Source organism: Pteropus vampyrus, unplaced genomic scaffold, assembly GCF_000151845.1.
Source record: "Pteropus vampyrus isolate Shadow unplaced genomic scaffold, Pvam_2.0 Scaffold348, whole genome shotgun sequence".
Classification (NCBI taxonomy): Eukaryota; Metazoa; Chordata; class Mammalia; order Chiroptera; family Pteropodidae; genus Pteropus; species Pteropus vampyrus.
Window position 1 is genome coordinate 825,601 of NW_011889129.1, and position 24,998 is coordinate 850,598.

The 24,998-nt window shown below is 37.5% G+C and overlaps 1 protein-coding gene across 1 annotated transcript in view; it reads left to right on the forward strand.

Annotated features, from left to right (window-relative positions):
* ENTPD7 (ectonucleoside triphosphate diphosphohydrolase 7) overlaps positions 1–20,393 on the forward strand; it is a 32,555-nt gene extending 12,162 nt beyond the window's left edge. Inside the window, exons 2-11 of the mRNA XM_011378914.1 lie at positions 1,026–1,231; positions 1,489–1,639; positions 5,299–5,402; positions 7,527–7,583; positions 9,623–9,756; positions 13,168–13,334; positions 15,445–15,769; positions 17,674–17,759; positions 18,585–18,746; positions 20,162–20,393. Coding sequence (XP_011377216.1) covers positions 1,026–1,231; positions 1,489–1,639; positions 5,299–5,402; positions 7,527–7,583; positions 9,623–9,756; positions 13,168–13,334; positions 15,445–15,769; positions 17,674–17,759; positions 18,585–18,746; positions 20,162–20,393 — 1,624 coding nt within the window. The remainder of the gene's footprint in view (positions 1–1,025; positions 1,232–1,488; positions 1,640–5,298; positions 5,403–7,526; positions 7,584–9,622; positions 9,757–13,167; positions 13,335–15,444; positions 15,770–17,673; positions 17,760–18,584; positions 18,747–20,161) is intronic.
* The last annotated feature ends 4,605 nt before the right edge of the window (positions 20,394–24,998 follow it).

Here is a 24,998-nt window from a genome sequence, read left to right on the forward strand (position 1 = left end):
CTACTATTTGCTCTCCCAATAATCCTCATGTAACAAGAGCAGTGGTGGCAGCAGCATGGCACTGTGCTGACTGCGAGCCGTGCATTGTCTCTGAGGGTAGACACTCCACTGTCCTTATTTTACAGATGAGGAAACTGAGAGAAGTAAGTTGCCGAGGTCACACAGCATAGAAAGTCCTAGAACTGAGATGCAAACCTCTCAAACTTTGGTGTTTAATGGTAACATCTTTACTTATTTCATCTTCCCGCTATCAGTCAGCTATCTTGGAATGAGAATCTGAGAAAATCTCAACACAAAGTGCTGTCTTAGGGCCTAGAAACCTTTTTTGTTCATTTGTTTTAACAGTGTAATGTTTTATTTTCAAAACTGGATATTCGGTACAGAGGCGTTTTTTTATTATTTACTACACTATACATATTTTATGAACATTCTTTTTATAGCTACAAAATTTTTAAAAGATAGTAGAAAAGAATATTGTTTTTATGAAATAAAATTTTTATTATTATAATTCCAACAACATAAAGTGCCAAGCAAAAAGCCCCATAGAAACATCACTACCCAGGAACACACGTTAAGTGATAATCATTCTGTAATATTCTTTATGTTTGTATATAGAAAGGATATATAGATAGATAAAAAATTATTAGGTGTGTTTCAGTTATTTAGTGTGCATAATAAACCGCCCCAGAAGTTTGTGGCTTATAACAACAAAAACCTATTATTTACATGAGCTTAGAAGCTCTGTAATGTTTGGTAAAATATTTGTTACCCCAGCCAGTATCAGAACTGCCCCAAACACGGAGGAGTCTTTTAATTATCTAACTTCAATGGCCTCTAGGCAGACAGACCAGCAGTTGCCTCAGGTACATCAGTACGTATCATTTCATTCCTTTGTTAGGACAGGTAGTCCCATGTGCCTGGCACACATAGACACTTAATGGAGACCCATGAACAAATTAATTAAATGGTGGTGCCTTTTGTGGACCTGGCTCCTTAACACCAAATTCTCTTTTTGCCCAACTTAGGTATTTGGCTCGAGTAGGGGAGCTTGAAGCGACTGACACCGAAGACCCAAATCTAAATTATGGACTTGTCGTGGACTGTGGCAGCAGTGGCTCCCGGATTTTTGTTTATTTTTGGCCAAGACATAATGGGAACCCCCATGACTTGCTGGATATCAAACAGATGAGAGACCGAAATAGCCAACCAGTGGTTAAAAAAATCAAGCCAGGTACTAACTGGAATATATTTCATTTTTAGTCTCTTTTATCTGCTACAGGCATGAGGGAGGAGAGAAGAGAAGGGGGAGAAAGCAAACTAACCTTTTCTCTTGCAATTCTGGATAATGGGAGGGTTATCTCATTTATTGGCCCCCTTCCTACCCTCAAATAAACGAGTGTTTAGAACCTTAAGTGGAACCTTATGGGTTATTAGTCTTCTGAGTCAGAGTGATCTGCTTTCTAAAGAAAGTATTTTATCTTACTTAAGGAATCTCTGCAATGGCAGACACTCCAGAACATGCCAGCGATTATCTTCGTCCTCTGCTGAGTTTTGCTGCTGCTCATGTGCCTGTGAAGAAGCACAAGGAGACCCCGCTTTACATCTTGTGCACAGCGGGCATGAGGCTTCTTCCTGAGCGGTGAGATGCAGGGTCAGAGAAACGTGGGAAAATGGGTGGCACAGGAGTAGAAAGGCCGATTCCATTCATTGTTTTCTGTTCCCTGGTCGAAAGTGGAATGTGGGTATACCACACAGAATTGACAGGTGGCACTAAAAGACCTCCTGCTCAAAAATAGAGCAGAGCCATCCTTGTATCCAGTATTGCACAATCAGTTGTTCATATCTTCATGTCATTTGCTTCTTTGGGGTCCATATCTCTCCGAGATGGCCATAATGATTCTTAGTTTTGATTGAGAGTTAGGAGCAGTGGTGATGGTGTTAAATATGGATCATGAGGCACCTAGAGGGGGAGCATAATGACAAAAGGGTAGTAGGAGGGTCACCTGAGGGACTGAGTACCCGGGGGTAAGAAATGCCGCTTTCTCTGTAAATCTGCCTGGCTTCCTGGTGATAGTTGGTGCAACTTGCAAAGCTAAGGCTCCAGTGCTTTAGACCAGTTTTTTCAACCGTAGTCAGTCAAGTCATTTCCACTTGATCTTGGTAGTTTAGCCTGGCATCTTGCTCCTCTTCCCTTGATGGAGGAAGAAGGAGGAGAAATGGGGGAAGAGGAAAAGGCAGCAGCCATACTTAGGTCAGATGCCTCCTTGTTTCTGATTTCTCCTCATCGACCACCTCCCTGTCCCCTCCACACTTATTATGGACATGGGATGAGAGTGAGCTCCCTTAACTTGAGAATCCATCCTTCTGGAATGTTCAGTCTCATAGGCATCAAGTATTTTTTATTAGCTTAAATATTTTTGCTTGGTAAATAGCAGTTCCTTTTTTCCACAAAGTTTTATTTTGTATACTTGGCCAACAACAACAAAAACCTCAGCCATAGATGTAGGGCACCATGCTGCTTATGCCAGACCACAAAACATATGTCAGTGCTTCTTTTCAGTGGCTTCTTCTATTTAGACACACTTCTGGTTTACTGTTGAGAAGCAGATTATTTTATATAGCCATTTGTCAACATGAGAGGCTTTCTTTCTTTTTATTTCCCATATATCTTGGTCTTTAAAAATTTTTTGTTTTGTTTTTACTTATTTTTTAAAACCAAACTTTAAAATATTATAATGATGCTACCTTACATCATTAAAAGAAATAGTAAAGTAAAAAAAAAAAACCCCAAACAAAAAACGGTCATAATCCTACTACCCTATCAAAACTATTTCATTTTGTCTTGTTCTCTTCTCTCTGTATATCTGTATGTAACTTCTACAAAGTCGTAATCATACTGTGCATGCAGTTCAGAATTTTTATTTTGATGTAATATTCACATTGTTCAAAATTTTAGAAACCCCGAGAAGAGTAGAGCTGACATAGGTGGTGCCACATCACAAGTCTGTGACTAGCCTTAGGTCTCATAACCAAGGAGAGGAGGAGGAGGGCCAGAGAAAAAGCTGACTCAGAGGTCAAAACTCAGAGTCAACAGCAGGGCGATGGTTTGGCCACGTTTTGTGTGTCTGTAGCAGAGGAATGGATTGCCTCATCTCCTGGCACTGCTCAGCATTGCCTCTGTTTGTCAAAGAAGTTTCTGCCCAAACAAAACCCATTATGTAGCTCCACCTGTTTGTCTAAAATGTTCGATGTCATCGTGGAAGCTCTGAATATTAATATTTATTTTATCCTAAGAATTGTTAAAGAATTTGCCTTTTCTTTTAAGTTGTTTCACCTTTCTTAATAATGCCTAACTCTATCCTGGGCTTATGAAATCGTTGCTACCTGTAAGGCAGCTATAGGCATTGATATAAGTGTAACTATCGCTGTTAAGAACCTGTTTTGTAGTTAATGCTTTGTTAATTTATTAGCATTTGTGAACAATATTCATAATAGCTTTGAATCACATGGGCTGTATTTTTAATTTCTTGGCATTAGGTTTTTTTTTTTTCCCCATAGGTCTAGAATAATGAAATTTATTCTACCTCCTTTTTATTTTTTAATGGAAAATCTTTAAAGCTTACAAAGGTAATACAGGTGATATTTAAAAAAAAAAAAAACAATTGCGAGAAATTTCAAATGTATATAAAAGTAGAGAGAACAGTGTAATGAATCCCCATTTACCCACCAACCAGCGTTAATGGTTATCAAGGTTTTGCCATTAAAAGTTTTTAAAAAATAAATAGTATTGAATTTGAGAAAATGAAACTTATATTCTATTCTGTGCAGTATATGAAGAGTGTTTTCCTTTATTGATTAACAAAAGTTGGGATCATATTGTACATTGTTCATTGTTTTTAACCTATTAGAACTCAAAATATATTGGACAACTTTTCATGTCAATACATGTAGATATAAATTGACCTCATTTCCTTTAACATCTGTACAGTATTACATCATATGGATGTACTATAAATTAGTTAATCAATTCCTATTGATGTACAATTTAGGTTATTTCCAGTTTTTCATTGTTATAAATAATGCTGCAGTATTTTTCCTCTTTGTATTTTTATTTGATGATTTCCTTGCAATAGATTTCTAAAGGTGTAATAGCCAGGATGAAGGGTAAGCACATTAAAAATTTTGGTACACGGTCCTGGATTGCCCTTTGGAAAGGCTGTACCGGTAATTTACATTCCAAACAGCAACGTATGTTGGTGCCCATTCTGCCATATCATCACTAAAACCAGCAAGCTCTCTTCTTTGAGTAGTTAAGAAGCATATCCAATAGAAAGGGTAAAATAGCTCCTCTTATTCCTAATGTGAAATTCTTATTGCACTGATTTAATATGTATAACAATGAATTTTTTAGAAACTATACTTGACATTATATTGGAAGATTATTACGTTAGTGTAATTCTCACTTTGAACTGATAACAACATTCTTCACTAAGTCATGCTGACAACCATCTGAGCCAGTGGAATATTTTGTAATGAGTAATTTTAAAAATCCAAGATAGTTGGTCTTATTTTTAACCAGCATTTTCTCTAGATTCATATTATTACTTCTTGCATTGTTTCCTTGTTTTTCTTGTCTGATAATACTGACAACATAAAACTTTTGAGGAAAAAACAACCCTGTAGATGATACTGAGCTTCAAATGTTATTCCCAAGTTGTTGTTATGACCTTTGGCTTTTGATCCTGATTTGGGGTTTTCAAATAATAAGATTTTTATAAGGAAAAAAGTTCAACTCTTAAAATATGGAAAAGGGGATTAAAAAGTTTATTGTAAGCTTCTGTAAAGAACTATGTAAAAACCCGTGGACCTATCAGTGCTTCTTGTGTAGTGAAGTGGGGCATTGTTTCTGTATTGTGTAAGATCTGAGGATGAGATTTTGTTCCTCAATTTAACAGCTCTCTTTCATAGTAGTTAGGAATAATGTAATTACACCTATTATAGATTGCAAAATTGTGCTTCAATTTCCTGTGGCTTATTTCTGCTTAGCCTGTGAGAGGTATAGAACTATAGTCTCATCTTTAAACACTATTTGAATTGTAATATATAAAGGAAAAGTATTACTGTTACCATACTGCCTTTTACTTTGGAATCAAAGGAGGTACCAAAGAGAAGCCGGGCTCAACTAGGAATGGGGTGAACAGTGAGGTCACAACAAGGCTGAGTAGAAAGTCAGGTTGAGGCTGTTTGTGAGAAGAGAGTGTAAGGATTAACTTTGGGAATTTTTGTTCTTTCTTACAGGAAACAGTTGGCTATCTTGGCTGATCTAGTGAAAGACTTACCGCTGGAGTTTGACTTCCTCTTTTCACAGTCTCAGGCAGAAGTGATCTCTGGGAAGCAGGAAGGTATTGGGCCTTACAGGGAGCTCTGGTTTACTCCCAGCCAACCATGACAGCCTCTCTAATGGATGCTTAGGATAACATTATAAATCTGGTTTTTAATTTTTCTGACAATTTTCTTGGTTCTGCTATGTAGTTTATTTGCATATTCTGCATTGGTGTCTGTTTTGGAATGCTGCTTCTTGAAGTCATAAATTTGTATCTGTTTTTAACTTTGTGCTAAGTACTGTGTTATATGTACTAGTATTTAATGATGATTCCAAACGGATCTTTGATTAGCTATTTTTAGTTCCGAAAACATACAGACATCTAGGAGTTGTACCGAGTTTGCCAAATTCAAATGTAAAGGAAGTTATTGGATTAAAGTAAGGAGAACTTTAATTTAAAGGAATGATCAGGATGAATTACTTATGTTATGGGCTCTTCCTTTATTGCACTTACTGTGCAGTATTGATATCTTCCTAAAAACTCACACTATTGAGTTCGCAGTTTTGGGGTGGAGTTGAATGTGTATTCTCACATGGTTCAAATTTGGTCTGTATGATGAGTTATATTTCCATTCCTTAAAAAAGATCTTTTATATCTTCTATCTGCAGTCCACATAAGGGTAAAGATTTACCTTTTTCAATTTCAGCATTGCATTTTTCAGTCTTAAAATTTCCATTTCTTTTTATATTCTATATTTTTGCTGAGCCTTTCTGCCTTTCCATTCATTGTAAGACGGATCTTATTTCTTGGTTAGATAGCTGCTTTGATATCTTTACTAATTTAAAAACATCTCTAACATATCAGGGTTGGCATCTTTTGGCCATCTTTTCTCATGAGTTGAGATTTTCCTCGTTCTTTGTATGCCATGTGATTTTATATTGTACCTTGGACATTTTGAATATTACATTATGAGACTCTGGGGTTTTGTTTCAGTTATAAGGAGAATATTAATTTTTTTGTTTGAGCAGACAGTTGACCTGGTTAGGCCTCAAGTTGCGACCTGCCTTCTATAGGCTGTGATTCTATTGATTCATTTTTAAAATCCTTGGCACTACTATTTGGATTTGTCCCATGTATGTGGCAGCCAGTGGCCAATCTGGAACCTGGACAAAGCCCATACAATGGGTTGTCTAGCCCTAGCTCAGTTCTCAAAACCTTTGCTATATTGTTTAGAGTCAGATCCATGCATATGTAGCTTGGAAGTGAGCCCAGGAGTCCATATACCACTTTATTCCCTCTCTCCATGATCACCTGGCCGCTTTCTGGTTCCCTGGGGCCCACTTTCACCTTCCTCTGGTCAGAAAGCCAGGGTTCTAATTTTCCCATTCTGCCATGCATTCCTATGATTGCATCTGCATCCAGGATCAAGTGGTAGAGGACAGAGGGGGAAAAGGAAGCAATAGGGTATTTCTCCCAACTCTTGAAGCTATAGCTCCTCTGGTCAGAGAGAAAGATTCACATCCTTCAGAGTTTTAGGTACCTGCCCAGCCTTCACTTCTGCTGCTGCAGGATTGCCTGGTAGGAGAGAACAAAATAAATTTTAAAGAAAAAAAGAAAGAGATTTTCCCCTACTCTACTTTTACCTTCGGAATCCCCTTTTCTGCTCTTTAGAATAGAAAACAAGGTCTTAAAGTTTTTTTCTGTCTACACTGGTGTTTTCTTTTGTGTTTCAATCTCTTTTGAGTCTAGGCCAGGCAATATGTGAGAGAAAAAAAATGGGAACTTCATTATCTGTTTGGTGGTTCTTTAAATTCTGACCTCTGTCACGGTGCTCAAAGTACTCAGAACACTGCCGCGTCCATTCTACACAGTTTATACTCACATTCAGTGGGGAGGCAGGGTGGAACATATTACTCCGTCTTGTCCAGAACCGGAACTCCAAGATTTCTCTTTTTTTAACATTTGTTCCTACACATCATTCCTATTCATTGTAGGAAACTGAGAAAATGCAAATAGTTTTAAAATGGAGAAACGTCACAAGATAGAAGATTTTAAATTCGTACACAGAAAGTGTGGAGTATAATACTATTACCAACTTTTTTTCTTTTCCAGGAAAGAGAGAATAAGAACAGCCCTAGGGAGAGGTGTATTCACGGTGTAGCAGCAGAGAATTAAGTGAGGGCTTTTGTATTTCTCTCGTAGGGGTTTATGCATGGATTGGAATCAACTTTGTTTTAGGAAGATTTGACCATGAGGATGGTGAGTAATATTGTCTTCTTATGACAGTTCTTTAAGGGCTGAAGGTCTAAGTCATCATCTTTGTAAGTGCTAATGTCGAGTTGTTTTTCTTTCCTTTTTTCTTTTTTAAAACTTAGATGCTTCATTTTCCAGCCCTAGTTTGCTTCCTTTTATTCTTAGCTTTTTTAATATGGAAAGTTTCAAACATTCACAAAAGAAAGTAGAGTAAATAGTAAAATGAACTTCTGTGATCTCGTTACCCAGACTCAACACTTACTAATATTTTGCCATTTTTTTGGTCCCCATATTCACAACATTTTTTTTTTTTTCTGATTGGATTTTTAAATGCAAACCCCAGATGTATCATTTTACCTTTATGTACTTCAGCATATATCTCTAACAGAAAAGGAGTTTCAAAACAAAACAAAAACATATTCACAATGCCACTTTCATACTTAATAAAATTAACAATCCTAATTTGTAATAGCTATCTAACACCTAGGTAGAGACTTCCCTGGTCGTCTCAAGAATATTTATTTATAACTGCCTTATTCAGATCAGAATCTGAACAAGGGTCACAAATTTCATTTGATTGATATGTTTCTTAATCTATAACAGTTACCCTTCCCCTACCTCTTTTTTCAAATCATTCATTTAAAAAAACCCCAACAAACTAGTCACTTCATAGAACGAATTTGCCATGTTCTAAATTTGGTTGACTGCATCTTTAGGAGGTCTTTAACATGTTTCTCATTCCCCCATAGGTTCTGTAAACTGCAGATTAGATATAGAAGCCTGGTTAGATTCATAGACAATCCTTCCACAAGAATAAATCACAGATGGTGCTGAGTGTTTCCTACTACATCACATCAGGAGTCTGGCTGTGATGTCTGGGTATCCCTGTTTTAGCCATATTAAATACTGACCAGATGTTCAAGGTTCAAGTATTATCAGCCTGACCTAATCTATTATAAAAATTCCCCATGTACTTTTCACCTAATGATTTCATAGCCAGTTATAATCGTTGTTTAGATCTGTTTATTTCAGTAGAAGATGCAAAATGATGATTTTTCTAATTGTCATTCCTTCTGCATCTAACAGCTGAGATTTTTATGAAATGAAAATTTCTTCATCAAATATTTGGTTATCCTGAAATACTGCTCTTATAGGGAAAGACAATAAATCCTTGATTCTCTCCCTTTATTTATCCAATTTTTGAAAAATGAGTTAGTGCCATAGCTTCCAAAGGTAACCAGTGAAGGGTTTTTTTTTTTGTTTGTTTCAGTATTATGATGAACTTGTGGATTTTAAAGTATTTGATACATAACAGTCCATCACATTATTATATTTTTGATGTTCAAAATTGGCCAATAGGAGCACCTTCAGATTGGCACTTGTACCCTTTTAACATGATCTCAGTAGCCTTATATTTCCCTTGCTGTTTGGCACACCGGGGTATTCCATGCTCATCTTGTATGTTTTTTACCCTAGACCTGGCATCAACCTTTTTTTTTTTTAAGAAGCTCTGGTTTCTTTTGGTGGCAAATGATATTTAGAGGCTGTGGTCTAAATACCATGGGTGCTCATTGCTCCCAGATTATCATTGCTTCGAGGCCAAGGAAATGTGTATATTTTAGAAAGAGAAAAATAAATCATGAGTTCGTAGTGATATTTCCAACTCACTTTTAAGATTATAAGGTTATTTAATGTCTTTGATTTTATATTATATCCTTTTCCTCTTATGCTAAATATTTATTCCTAAAGCTAGTCAGATATTTATTTGCTTTATTCCGTAATATATGTTTAATGGTTTTAAAATAATGTCAATAATATTACCAATAAGACTACTAGAATGTGGTTTTAAGATATTCATTTATTTTGTCATTAAGATACATTTTCATGTTTTAAATCCCTTGAAATAATTCTTCTCTGTGTAATATACAGTTGATAGATTAATTTCTTTCAGTTCGCTTTCAGTTTTTTAAGGGATCGCTGTTTTTTCTTTTGACTTAATTTTGGTTTTTAAGTACTAGACCCCTCTGTTCCCTTATTTATTTCAGAATCAGATGCCGAAGCTTCCCAGGAATTGGCAACAGGACGCAGAAGGACAGTAGGGATACTGGATATGGGAGGAGCCTCTCTCCAAATTGCTTATGAAGTTCCTTCCTCAACCTCTGTCTTTCCTCCAAAACAGGTATTTTACCTTTTAGGAAAATTCGGTTGCTAGGAATATCAGTATTTGTGATGGAAGGTCACTGTCTCTGGATTTAGACCAGGGTCCAAATATTTGTTTAGATGCTCGCTTGCTTGTGTTTTCTTGAGTAGATTATCTCTCTGAGCCTTCATCTCCTCATATGTAAAAAAGGAATAATAATAGTATCTACTTCATAAAGTTGTGACAATCAAATACCACCATTTATGTAAAGCACTTGGCAAACCGCCAACTATATAGTAAATGTTTACTACGTTTTAGCAATTATAAGTATACTGCCTATTTCCTAGGGTTGTCTGAGGGTTAAACATGACGATGCGTGTAAATCGCAGAGCACAGCATTTGATACACACTTGGTTGTTAAACGTCGTTCTCTTCCCCTTACCAATGATCCCATTTTCGTGCTTCTACTATTCCTTACCTGACAAGAATATAAAGAATGTACTTTGAGAGAGAATTTTTATCATGGTGAGGGAAAGAAATACAGACACTTGTGAGCACCTATTATGTGCAAGAATGAGGCATGTTACACTGCCCCTCAAAGCTTGTAATCTGTCAGTGCAGACAGCTTGCAATAACAGGCCAACCATGACAATGTGCTGTCGTTTGACGTGAACCAGGGTTTCTTGTCCTTGGCAGTATTGACATTTAAGTCTTTGTTGTGGAGGGCTGTCCTGGCATCATATGATATTTAGTAGCATCCCTGGCTTCCACTAGATGTTAATAACCTGCCTCCCTCAACCAACTCCCAGATTTGACAATTAAAAGTGTCTCCAGATATTGCCAAATGTCTCTCGGGGTGTAAAACCTCTGGCTGAGAACCTCTGGTCTAAACAAAGAGCTGTGGCACTCTGGAAACTGGCAGGGTCAACTCATTTGCAAAGGCTTGAATGGGAGCCATGCCAGCTTCATGGAAGGTAATATATTTACCTTCCTTGGATGGTGATAGATTTTTGCATAGTGGAGGTTGAAGGCCATCTGCATGGAGGGAACAGCATGCACAAAGGCACTGAAAAAGCAGCAAAGAGCCTAGAATGTCCAAGGAATGGTGAGTAGCCTGTTGCATTACAGAATTTTAAGTGTGACAATAGGGTAAGGCTGGGAAGATCAGATAAAGTTAAATAGTGAGGAATCTTGGGTGCCATGCTAGGGGATTTGGCTTTTATATCTGTAGATAGTGGGGAACCAGAAGATGTTTAGGAGTGAGAAGTCATATTGGCCTCAGTTTCATCACCTATGAAATAATTAAACTCTAAAGGTCCTTTCTAGCTCTGAATTTTTGACTAGGTTAATTGTGTGGCTGTGATCTAATCAACCTGTTTTTTAGGAAAATAATTTCGATGTTAGTAGGAGAAAGAGATGGGAGGAGGGGACAGATTTCAAGGGTAATTTTGGAGTAAAAAAACCAATGTAATGTGGTGGTCAGGATAGGACAGGGAGGGACGGTGAGCGATTCCCAGGGTCCAATTTAGAGACCTAAAGGGGAAAGTGAGGAGCCCAGTCACCATGAGAGACCACAGGGGAAAGGGCAGGGTTGATGCTAAGCAAACCAAGATGGTCTGAGTGGTTTGGATGAGAGCATCTTTCTGGTCTCTAGCTCTGAAGTCCTACAACCAGTGAATTCAATTTTGGGTATGTTGAGTTTGAGATATCTGAAGGACATATGTGTCCAAATATCTAGCACGACTATTGGAAATATGGGTTTGGCATTCAGCCGAGAAGTCTTCTAGGGTTGGAGATTTGGGGAACTAGGTTGGGAGACTTTTTAGTCTATACGTGTTAGTATGTATTCAATAGATAAAATGAAGGCATGGTTCTGATACTAAGGAATAGGTGACAGGTGGCACTAGGCCTTAAAGTCTTAAACAAATGACTTTGTGTGTGTGTGCAGATTTAGAAAGCAAGAAATATACTTGCAAGCAACAATTAGATGTACACATAGCAATGTAATATATCTTAAAAATGGATCTTAGTGCTTGATAAAGAAAGAAAAGAAACAACGAGGTGTAACATAACAGCACTTCCAAAAACTTAAATAATCGTAAATGCCTACTGTATTTTTTGTACATTTCACAAAGTTGTGCACATTCACAAAATTATATAACCACCACTGTCAAATTTCAGAATGTTTTCATCACCCCCAAAGGAAAACTCATCTTCATTATCGGTTACTCAACATTCCCCTCTCCCCAGCCCTGACAACCACTAATCTACTTTCTGTCTTTATGGATTCATCTATTCTTGGGTATTTCATATAAATGGAATTATACAAAATGAAGCCTTTTGTGCCTGGCTTCTTTCACTTAGCAAAATGTTTTCAGGGTTCACCCGTGTTGCAGTTCTTCAGTTCCTTTTTATGTGTCAGTACTTCAGTTCCTTTTTATGGCTGAATAACATTCCGTTGTGTGAGCATGCCACATTTTGTTTGTCTATTCACCAGTCAGTTGACATTTAGGTTGTTTCCAGTTTTGGGCTATTATGGATAATGCTGCTGTGAACATTCATGTACACATTTTTGGGTAAACCTGTTTTCATTTCTCTTGGGTATATACCTAAGAATGGAATTGCTAGGCACAATAGCATTTTCATAAATTAAAAATAAATACATTCAAACAATAATCCCATTTTGCAACAATACTTACAAACAAATATCACACATTGAGCACATTGGAATGGTTGCCTATAGCGGGGAGCAGAAACAGAAGTGGGTATGAGGATAAAACAAAAGTGGCGCTTTGCCATAATAATGTGCCATGAACCGAGGAATATACAACTTCTGTATCTGAAGTCAAAGTGAATGAATGAATGAATGAATGAATGGAAAGAAGGAAGGAAGGAACAAAGAAAGAAAAGAAAGGAAAGAAAGAAAAGAAAATGAAAGAAAGAACCTTTTCATTGGAAATATAATAAAATTGAACTTTCCCAATTCCAAATCTGTCACTGGGAACATTAAGACTTCCTGAATAGTTTTAGAAAACTATAGTTTTAGAAAACATGAAATAGATCTCATGATGATCTCCTTAATTTATTTTAATCAAAGGATTTTTTTTCTGATTATAAAAATAGTACATTCCCATTTTGGAGAACTGGAAAATCAGAAAAGTACATGCAAGAAAATAACAACATCTGTAATTATTCTACCTTTTATATAACTAGAAAGAGAGTATTTTAGTCTATAATTTGGTATTTAGTCTCTGATTTGTTCTTTTATACAGTCTTGTCCTTTCATGTCTTTGTTTAAAATAATGCTATGAGGATGAAAGAATGCTTCAGGATATTTTAGAGAGTAGTCATAGCAAAGTCAAACAAAGCCTGGCATATTAACAATGTCATAGCTTTCTAGAAATCAACCAAAACTAAACTTCCCTTTTTTGTCTTTACATTGCATTATAGGAAGAAGCTGCAAAGATCCTGCTGGCTGAATTCAACCTGGGTTGTGACGTGCAACACACCGAACATGTATATAGGGTTTACGTCACGACCTTTTTGGGTTTTGGGGGCAATTTTGCCCGGCAGCGCTATGAAGATCTTGTACTGAACGAAACTCTTAACAAAAACAGGTATGTTTGACATGGAATCTGTGCTTCTAAATAGAGTGTCATCAGGCTGCAGATATTAGAAAGAAATATTCATATACCATTAAGATACACCCTTGCTTCCTCTTTCTTCCTGACCACCCTTCCCAGTGGGGTAGCATCTCTTAGAGACTCTCCATTAGTTGTCTCACTTGATCTGGGTAAGAATGCATTCTGATCTCTGTTATTCAGACTCATAAAATACAGCAGCTTATTGTGGTGACCTCTTACGGTGTCTCACTTCAGATGTCGCAGGATTAAGTGAGATTAATTAAACTGTGAATTTTAACATGCAGTATAATATAGCTCCTAGCACTTCTTTCTACATGGAAGTGCTTAAGATATGTGTTTTGAATTACAGTGGAGTTTGTGTGGGAATTTGGTACTATAGTGCCCTTAAAAGATAAAATGCATGTGTAGTCAAAAATTAACTTTTAAATTTTTCTCTCAGGAGAGCCAGTTTTTCCTCTAGCCTGGACCAGATGCTAGATTCTTCATTTGAGTAACAGATAAAGTAGCTAGACCATAATGTACAAACAATTGTGGTTTTGGTTTTTTTTTAGCATTTAAAATTATTTTATCATTATGCACAGTGAAGAAAAGCATGATAGCAGAGTTCTTTTCCACCATAAAATTATTTACCCCCATTTGCTTAGCTAGAAACGCTAGTTTGAAGAGGTAATAGTATATCTCTTTTGTAATAATTTCTCTGGAACAATCAACTGTTTTTGTTGGGATCACGTTAAAGAAGATATTGTCTCATAAGTCTTTTTTGTTTGGGTAAGTCTCAACTACTAAGAGGTCAGGGTACTTTGGGAGAACCCTGTTATCCCAGGTGATTGGCGAATGCATTAAAATCAAGCAGTGTGTTTGTATTCTGAAAATACTCTTAAATGTTGCTTAGGTTGTGGAGCTCAGATCGCTTCTGGTGGCACTATGACATCTGAAGAACAATTGTAATGAAAGTTTCACACCAATTTTGTTATGTTCCTTCTTCATTAGCTATTGTGCTTTCTTTTCCATTTTCGTCCTTCAGTGTTCTGCTACTCTTTTTCCTTTGTCTGCTATTTTCTGCTGCCTCAGAACTTGCCAGGCTTCATCATCTTCTTTGCATGTATTGGCATTTTCTTGCTATGTATCTAAGTCACCTAATTCAGAAGGGTGATTATTCATCTTGTGTAGCTGCTAATCTATTAGAGAAACCTGTGCTTCTTGAGATGTCAAAACTTAATTGTTCTCTCTTCTAAGTTTTCCTTATAGTTGGTGTTTCATCCTTAAAATGGGTTCCAGTTATTCCAAAGCATTTTGTTATGTTGCCACATTCCCCTTCCCTTCTTCGGTCTTTATATTTGTGGGTGCGTCCTCATCCCAGGAAGTCCATTCTTCAATGTCTTTCTGTTTAGGAAATGATGAATAATTAACTGCAGTTTGACAGAGTTACTTGGTCTCATCCTGATTTCTGTCCTCTGCAAGATCTGCATATTAATCTCTTCAAGAATGAGAATATTGTTGCTTGGCAGCTATGGAGTGTGATGGCCATGGTGGGAATTAAACCTGCCCGTCCCCTCTCCATGCAGAGCCAGGCATGTGCTCCATCAGCACAGAAACACTGCCACAGAAGCACTGCCATCGGCGCCTCAGGAAACTTCCCCAGTCCCTCCCACTTCACTTCCTCCCAGTTGTTATTTTAAACATTAGAACCACATTCAGCAGGGTGAGATCTTGGCCTTTTAAGAGGCAAGCTGGAATGAAGACCAGATGGAGGATAGCAGATTCATACCTCCAATTTCACTTTACAGTGAAAATATACATGTTGACTAAAAGGTTGAATAAAATTGATCACTGCCGTATTTCTCTCTCTTTCTTTTTCCTTTTATTTATTTATTTTTTTTGCTAAATTGAATTTGCTTAAGTTAAATGTTCATGTGACTCAACTATATGGTAATACTCCATCCTTGTTTCTGGGATGTCATGTAAAACAATAGCAAGATGTTTGTGAAGCACATTCTTAGAACCAGTTTCTTAAACTAGGAGTTTTTTAGAGTAGGTTGAGTATAGTCGTGATGTGTTTTGTTTGTTTTCGTCACTGCGACAGGTTGCTGGGCCAGAAGACAGGTCTGAGTCCTGACAATCCGTTTCTGGATCCTTGCCTGCCTGTGGGGCTCACAGATGTGGTGGAGAGGAACAGCTATGTCCTGCATGTCCGAGGAAAAGGAGACTGGGCCACTTGTGGGGCAATGCTGAGCCCTCTGCTGGCTCGCTCGAACACCAGCCAGGCTTCACTGAATGGCATCTACCAATCGCCAATTGACTTCAACAACAGCGAGTTCTATGGTTTCTCTGAGTTTTTTTACTGTACGGAGGATGTGCTGCGCATTGGTGGCCGCTATCACGGGCCAACATTTGCCAGGGCTGCTCAGGTAAATTATTATTAAGGTGACTCATGCCAGCAGTGGCTCTTTATTGGATGCTCCATGCACCGTGCGAAGAGCTTTGCATGCATGGTCTCACTTGGCTCTTCACAGAGCCCTATGAACCCTCATTTTACTAGTGAGGAAGTATATTTAGAGAAGTGAAGGAACCTGTTATACTATACTGCCTTCCGATTCATTAAGCTTAGGCTTCCAGGATATCCTATCACCCAGATCATCACTCAGGTCTAAAATTGTTGTAGCAGCTAATAGTTTTTCCTCCAACTTACCACATTAAACATTTTTTAATGTTTAGGGCCAAAAACTGTCATCTTTAGGTATTTTTCCCCTTATTGCGTGTTCACAGTTGTAATGGGCTTTTGGAGATGTCACATGGTTTGGCAAGTTCACTTTTATTCTCTTGGTTTGAGCTATTAAAAAGAGGGTCACTCAGAATATTAGAAAGATGTAAAAATGTGCAATGATGGTAGAAGTATTTAAATTTAAAATGCAGCAGAAGTAAAAATTCACTTTGAGCATATGTAGGACTTAAGCATCCTGTGGTCTTAAATCATTAGTTACCTGGACAGGTAAGAGTTCAGCTAGCTTTCTGTAGTTCCTGTTTTAATTTAGATTTGTCACTTTGAATTTTTGTATATCTCTCTGACCTCTCTTTTATCGGAGAAACTTATGGGAAGACTCTGTTCTCTCTTATGTTTTTTATCCTTTCCTTTCTGCTTTCATGTAATTCTTTAGGGTTCTCTTGGTGAAGACTCCCAGTAGAATAGTGTCTGCAGTATGTGTACTATTCTGTTCCCTAAGGGCAGTCCCTAAGAAATATTAAGGCAAACTTGGTTTGTATTTGCTTTTTCCTCTCTAGCCTGTATGAGGAATACACTCATACTCTCTTTTTCCCCCCGAGTCTAGGTCTCCCTAAGTATTCATGGCCTGAATCTTTCTCTCATTTTAAAGCTTTTTCAAATGCTATTCCTTTGAACACCAAAGGGCTCAGGTTATTACTTGCCCAAATTGGTAGTGGCTTGATATCTTCTCTTTCTCAGGTAAAGAGATGATCCTTTTCCCTTACTTTTTTTACTTTGACTCTTGTGTTAGCTTCGTAGTGACACCTTCCCTGGCCACCCTATCTAAAGTTGTAACCTTCCCCAATATTACCTATTTCCCTTTCTTGCTTTATTTTTCCTGTTAGCATTTATGTCATTTAATATACTCTATATATGTACGTGTATATGTATGTATATATGTGTGAATGGATGTATATTTGGTTATTGTCTGTCTCTCACCACTAGATAGTAAGGTTCATGAGAAATAAAGAAATTGCTACAGAAATTTTTTTCTGTTTTATTCACTGCTGAATCCTCTTGGCACCTAGAACAGCATCTGGCACATACGAGACATTCAGGAAATGTTAGTGTTCTGAACAAACCAAAAGGAATGATTCCTTTGGTGAGAATTACCACATGGAGATGGGATGGTAGGTTTCTGACCATTCTGTTCCATCTGTTTTACCTGCTTGTGTCAGTTTTACACAGAGTCGAATGAAGCTGTCTTCGGCTTTTTATGTTGCTATTTCTTCATCTTAATCTTACACTACTCTGAAGACTTAAGAGGCTCAGGGGTCATGTCAGGCTGGGTTTGTTCTAGACTTAGAGATGATAGGAAAAAGAGTATTTTCAGGCCACTCAAGTCACCCAGCAGCCTGAGTTCTAAAACTTGTGTTGCACAGGACCTGGTGCAGTGTCCAGTTAATAAATATGCCACTTCTGTTTTCCTTTGTCAGCTAGTAGACACCAAGTAACTTTAGAAATGGAACAGCTGTGACTGGGGGGGTGGGGAGGAAGTTACAGAATTTGCCTCCAATTTCATGTTGCACCATTTCTTTGTGGTTGTTCCAGGATTACTGTGGCATGGCTTGGTCGGTACTAACTCAGAGATTCAAGAATGGACTTTTTTCATCACATGCAGATGAGCATCGACTCAAGTAAGTAACTTTCTTTTCCTCCTTAGATGGGGCCTTAGACGGCAGATTATAGTGAAGAAGAGGGAGTGTAGCAATAGTATAGATTGGATTTTATGTTGAAGGAGAAGTTGATTATTTCAGATTTTGATTTTTTGAGAGATAGAGGCCAAATGATGTTGTGGGGTTTTTTTTTGTTTTTTGTTTTTAGCAAAGACAAGGAAAACCAGTGGTTACTAGAGTTTTCTCCAATTGGTGGCCTTTTTTTTTTTTTTAAGTTTTTATTAAAATATCAAAATGCAGAAAAGTAGAAATAACAGTAACATAAACCCTCATGTAACTATCACCCAGCTTCAACAAACATCAATATTGTGCCAGTTTGGTTTATCGGTCCTCCTATTTTGTAAACATTTTAGTTAAAAAAAATTTAAACATAAACAAAAATATTACAATGGACTTATGTTACCCATCACTCAGCTTCTCTACTAACAGTTATCAACTCCTGACCAGTCTTGTTTCATTTATTTTCCCACCTACAATTCCTCTCTTATCTTAATTAGGTGATTTTGAATGGGCCCAGACTTTCCTTAATTACATATGTAGATATTTCAGCATTTTCTCTAAAAAAAAAGGAAAACATAGCCATAATATTATCATTGCATAAAGTGTTCTTCACATTTGTGGTAAACATTAACATAAAGTAGGCTTAAATTTGGTCCCACCTAGAGGCAGGGGAGCTAAAGCTGGGAGAGAGATTTTTTTTGACATCATATCCAGTGGGAGTTTGCAGAGGAAAGCATTAAAATTTTTTCTTTTTTAAAAAAATTTTAATTATTTTTTGTCACACAGATATCAGTGTTTTAAATCGGCTTGGATGTACCAAGTCCTTCATGAAGGCTTCCACTTCCCCTATGACTACCCAAACTTGCAGACAGCCCAGCTGGTATATGACCGAGAGGTTCAGTGGACGCTGGGAGCCATTCTGTATAAAACACGATTCTTACCACTCAGGTAAGGTGGACTAACCAGGCTGGCGTCTTAAGCTCAGAAGATGTTAGTGCCTCTGAAAAGGTTTCTTAAGTGACCCCTACCCCTCCGCCAACAAACTCCCTTTAGTACTACCATATGAACTGCTGTTACTAACCAGACATGTTGAAACAGAAAGAAGATTGAGAATTATAGGTCTGGAGTCTGTTCCTCAGCTTTGCAATTTCAGAAATTCATTATTTGTTGATCCACAACAAATCAATCATTAGGACTGAGTGTTCACTAACCGCTTCCAGGATCCTGACTGACAAACTAAAATGCCATTCTTAAATAACCCCGGGAAACACATCTGACTAGAGAGCTGGAGTCGGCAGTCTGCACAGAGCCGTCTCTTCTAATGAGCAGAGCTGCTCTGGAGATGCGTCACTGACTTGGGAGACTTTTGGTGGCCCAAATTCGAACAAAGGACATAAGATGCTTCTAGAGGGGATATTTTCATCAAGCAATGGTAGCCTGATGTCTTGCTCTTGTGTACTGTAAGATATTTGGGATAATCTTTAGGAACTTTCTCTCTGGCATTATTGCAGATAAACTAAAATGAATTCTTAATCTTCGGTGCCTGTTTTACTGAACTCAGTGCAGTCAGGAGCCAGGCAAGTGATAGAGGTCGGAGAAGTGGGGAACTGGAGAGTGCGTGCCCTACCTGAACTATCAATTACTGTCATGCAGAAGTACTGTCCCAGCATTGCCAATTCTCATTTGTCAAGAGAAGACAGAAGTCCATGTTTTATATGTGGCCTTTTAGTTTGGAGAGTCACATTTTAAAAAAACAATACAGGTGAAACAAAACAAAAACGGATCTGGTATCTGGCCCACCAAAGAGCGGCTTCTGTTCTAGACAGACCACTGCATTTAGATTTACATATCTCTTAATTTTTGTCTAGATTACAATACAATTGATTGGATGACAGGTTTCTTTAGTATAACCTAAATCCTCAGTAAGCAGCAACTTTTTTTTTTTAAAGATTAGATATACTCTGATTTCTTGACTGGATTCCGGGGCCACCCTATTCTCATCGGTACCACATTGACGAACTATATAGGCCAGAGTGGTATGGGGCCACCGTTAAGACTAATGTTACAGGTGATCAGTTTTGTCTTATTATTCATTTTTTTTGCTTCCAATTTTGTCCCTAGATTCTGGAGAGTGTAGACCTGTGAGGCTTCCTCTTTAGGCTGTGGAAAGGAAGGTACAGGAGGAATCATACAGCAGCCCTGGGGCTGAAGACGTGCTTCAGCTTTGCTTGCTCTGTGGAACTGCCATCATAGAGTGTCTTTGTGGATGGAATAAATGGGATAACATCACTGGGCCTTTTAAATCAGCATAAAGGTTTCTCCCTGAAACTAACGTTTCTTTCCACCTTTAAATTCTTCCCTAGGGATCTACGACAGGAAGGTGTCCGACAGGCCCATAGTAGCTGGTTCCGTCTCTCCTTTGTCTACAACCATTATCTCTTCTTTGCCTGTATCCTGGTGGTGCTACTGGCCATTATCCTGTACCTTTTGCGACTACGCCGAATTCACCACCGACAAACTCGAGCCTCAGCTCCATTGAACTTGCTATGGATTGAAGAAGTGGTGCCCATGATTGGGGTCCAGGTGGGGCCATGAGGCTGGGCAAGGACTAGGGAAGCTCAGGTACCCTAGAGTTGCTGCTCATCGAATTCTACCACTTTCTTGTTCTGGCCTCAGATGCTGCTTTGCCTGACCTTGTGAATATTTGGCCTGGTAATTTCTACTTTAATATCTACGTTCATTTCTTCTCAATCTCCAAGTCCTCTTATCTGAGAGAAGCTGTAATTTAGTCTTGTGAAGAACTAAATCATGAGAGATTGGTGCTAACAAAGGTAACCAACCTTAGTCCAATTGAAGCATGCTTCTACTCCTTTACCTGAGAGGCCTGGTGTGTTCCTGGGATTTAGACTTTCCTTCCTTTGCTAAAGCATGCAGTTTGGGCACACTGGAAGCCGGGCTGAAACCAAACTTGGAGCATCTGATACAGAGCCGAAGACATTCTAGCAAGTGCAGCAGCCCCTTCTTTCTCTGTAACAGAGATATCATTTATGTGGAGATCCACAGCCTTTAATAGGGATCCAAGATAATTTGCAGTTCAGTGGAACAGATAAGAGTTTCCAGGCAACCAAAATAACAGCTCCTTGCTTATTTGACAAAGAAGCCATTATGAGTGTGGTCCAAGACCCTTGACATAGTGTTGCTGATGTTAGTGATTTTAAAAGGTTAGAACCCCTTTTAATGAATGGTCCCTTGAAGATTTTGATAGTATCTTTATCTGATGTCTGGTATGACCAGGATAGAAAAGTTTTCCATGTGCATGTGCCTCACAGACTGTTTGGGCATTAAATTTTTCTTTTTGAGCCTTAAATGTGCTTGTAGGATGGAGAAACTGTGATGGGGATTGGAGACCTGGGTTTGTGTGATTTCAGGTTACTGTCCTCTAGGCCTATTTTTATGAGTCCTTATACAGAAAGATTCAAAAGAGTTTATTTCACTGCTGTCATCAATATGTAGTTTGGGAAGGGACGTATTTGGGTTGTTTTTAAAGATGGAAAGAACAATATTAGGATAGTGAGCAAAGGCAATAAAATCCAAGCTCTTATTTATTTATTAATGTTGTTCTGAGAAATAGAAATTTTCTTAATTTGACTCCTGGAATGTCTGAAAAGAAGCAAATTCTAAACTTTGGAATAAATAGATAAATCTGTTAATAAGCCATCTGGCAACTTTCAGAACCTATGTTAAGAGCTTGATCAATTACAAACAGCATTTCCATTAATGAGGAAAAGAGGAAAAGCCATAATAATTACATTTTCATCCACGACCCTTTAGGAGCTTTGCTCCTCCTCCACATTTAGCCTTTAAATTGCACAAGGATTTCTTATTCATCAAATCCCACCTTCTCCCATGGAATCTTTTTTATACTTTATCCTTCTCTATGTGTAGCCTTGAATGTCCTGCCCAAGAATATATTCCCAGAGTTGTAGTAACTTTCTTTTCTGTTTTGTCACCTTTGATTTCTAAAATTAGATGAGTAGGAGAAACGGCCCCTGGCTTTAAAAGAAAAAAAAGTGGAATTATTAAAATGTAAATTCCATACTGGGAGCAGAAAGAAGTTAAATGCTTCATAAAACAGAGGAAAAAGAAATCAAGATCTTCCTAGAAATAAACTGAGATGAAAATAAGTACACTGACTCTTGGTTGGTGGGTGAAAAGGTGACAAGTCCTGAGTTGTTTTCAAATTCAATTAAGATGGATCTAGCAAAGAATCTTACAGTTTCCTTTGGAAATATTTTTTATCATTAGGGCTTACATCACAGTAATTTCCTTTAATTTTTAAGACTTCTAATTTGCTTTGCTTTTCTTTGACTTCTTATCCTTGAGTGAGCCTTCGCTTTATGAATGCTGCTTATTAATCATGTCAAAATATGTTTTTGCTAGCCATTACTTACTCAGGTAACTCTTTCTTTTCTCTTCACCTTGGTTTCCAAATAGTATTTTTGGTTTCTTTGTAGGTCTAGTCAGTGATCTAGTGAAAAGCTACCTAATTGGCTAACAGTGATCACTTTGTGTGCTCAAAAATGAGGTTGAAGCAGGGAGGAGGTGGCGATTAGTCCAATTTGAAAGCTGTTATTCGTAAAGTTATTCTTCGTCCTGGTTATAATAATAGCTACGCTACCATTTCTTAAGCACTCATTGCGTACCAGACACCGTTAAGAATTTTATCTGCATTATTTAATCATTATGACCATCTTTCAGATTGATATTACTGTGTTCTTTTTATAGTTGAGAAACTCAGGATACCTATGTTTATCATTTTTTTCAATATAAATTTATTTCATAGTCTTAATTTATTTTTATTAGTCTTTGAGTTTTTGTTTAGTGTGCTATATCCTGTATATTAATATTATAGGATCTCAGCTTGTCTTTATTACCATGAGCAAAACTTCTCAGAGTTCCATGGTTTAAAAATAAGGACAAATTTTTATCATAGCCCTCAGAAAAACTGAATATATGCTCTTGGTGTTGGTTTCTGTGCTTCTTCCATTTTTCTCAATTAATGATTTTAAACAAAATTTCATTAGAAACAGAAGCCATTTAATCCTTGCTAAGAGCCAATTACTTATATATATATATTGCTTTTCTTGATGAAATATTCTTGCTTATAGTCAGTTTGTTTTGCCTTTAACCCTCTTTTAGCTCTGTTTTTAAAGATTTTAAAAGGTTTCATTTGTTTACATTTCTGCATTTGGGGTTCCCCTGTGGATATAATTTTGGTTCCATAAAATTCACATTCCACTGGTTACTGTGAATCCTGCCAACCAGTCTTCTTGATAACAGCAACAATGAACCTGAACTGTTTTGGTACTTTTATTACCTTTTATTACAAATGTCAAAATCGGAGTCAGTGGCTTACAGGAGTGCTGTTTTGTCTTATGATGTCATTACCTATCACTTTTCTCTGAATTCTTGTTAGTAGATCATAATGACAATATGTGTAATACCCAATTATATGGCATTACATTCACTTAAGTTGGCAGTTATCTGTAAACGAGATTATACCATCTTTCTCTCTGTACCTTAGTTCCTTGAATTGATTTTCCTTGGTCAAGGAAATTTTCATCACTTTCCAGCCTTGTGTTTATTTTGACTCTCCCCTCCTCAGCCTAAGTGCTTCCTTTAACTTCAGAGGCCTTAGGCGCAGTCATTAAAATGTGGTCGATATACTTGCTAAGGCAGTCTTTTTAGGCATTAACATTTGTTATCATATTCATATTTACAGTTTTGAAATAACTTTTACTTCTCACTAGTATTATCTAAATTACATGCCTCCCACCCCACCCCTATTTTCAGGAGTGAGACGTGTGGATGGTCTGATTAGGGGAAAGAACAACAGACTTCAACAGCAGACTTGCTTCTGGACCTGGCCTCTCTGGCTCTGGGATCCCAGGCAAGTCGCTTGCCCTGTCTGGCTCATTTTTCAACTATGAAACAGGGTGGCTAGATAAGATGATCCGAGGCCAGTTCCAAAGGGAAAACCATTGGCCTAAGGAACTAAAGGCAGGAGAAAATGTAGAAAAGTGATATAGTTTCAGGAAGAGGATTTTGGCCTTTGGTTTAGAAGATGAGGCTGCCCAAAAGAGCCAGTAGTCGTCTCCTACTTTGTCTATAGCCCCTGACATTCCCTGATAGGAATGGAGTTTCCAACAGCAATCATTATATATAAATTTCAGAAGATGAGATTAAAGCTGGGATTTGAGAGATCTTCTGGCTAATCCTCTTGGTTTTATGGATGATGAGATTGAGGCCCAGAGCAGTAGTAATATGTGCAGTCACAGTGAGTGGCCTCGTGGATCCAGTTTTCTCTCTTCTCTGTACCACACACACACCTTGGATAGGTGCAATGAAATGCTCATTGATAGAATCTTCCTGCAAGATTGTGTGTTTCAACAGAATCTACCCTTCATAATACAGCTGACTGCAACTAATCATGCCCAGTCTTTATAACTGCTGCTGATATTCATTTGTAGTTGCTTTGCTCACATTTAGGAATAAAATATGAAAGAAATACTTTGTTAGAAATAGTACCAAGGTTTCACTACATCTATTCTAGCTTCTGTATTTAATACTTTTAGATTTTAGATGTCTCTTTTAAACAACTTGCTTAATTTTATACAATTTTCCTAACCACAGCAATCAAGCAATTCATGTGATGGTTGCAATCTAAATTATTTAAGGTATAAATGCCTATTAGATCTACCTCATTAAGGAATGTGGTTAAGTCTTGGGCAGTTCCCAGACTCCATTATGAAATGGAGTGCTGTTTCTTTTTGCTGTCTTTAAACCTCTTTTCAAACTAATTCAGAACTAGTATCTAATTTCTCTTTTTGCTGTGGCATGTAATGTAGCTTTAGTTGGGATTAAGAATTAAGGTGGAAGTAACAGTGGATGTCTCACATTCTTCCAAATTTTTCTCTTAAGATTATGCTAGTTTCAGAGTCCTGCCACTAGGGCCATATGCTGTCCAACTTGTAATGATTTTGTTGTTACAAAAAATATTTCTGTTAAAAAATGAAGACTCTTTTTTAATTTAAATCCTAATAGACTTCCCTTGTATTATCACCCAGTGTTCCCTTTTGCCCTAATATTTCTGTTTGTCAGGACTCTTATTAGATGGATAGAGGAAGAATACATCTGTTG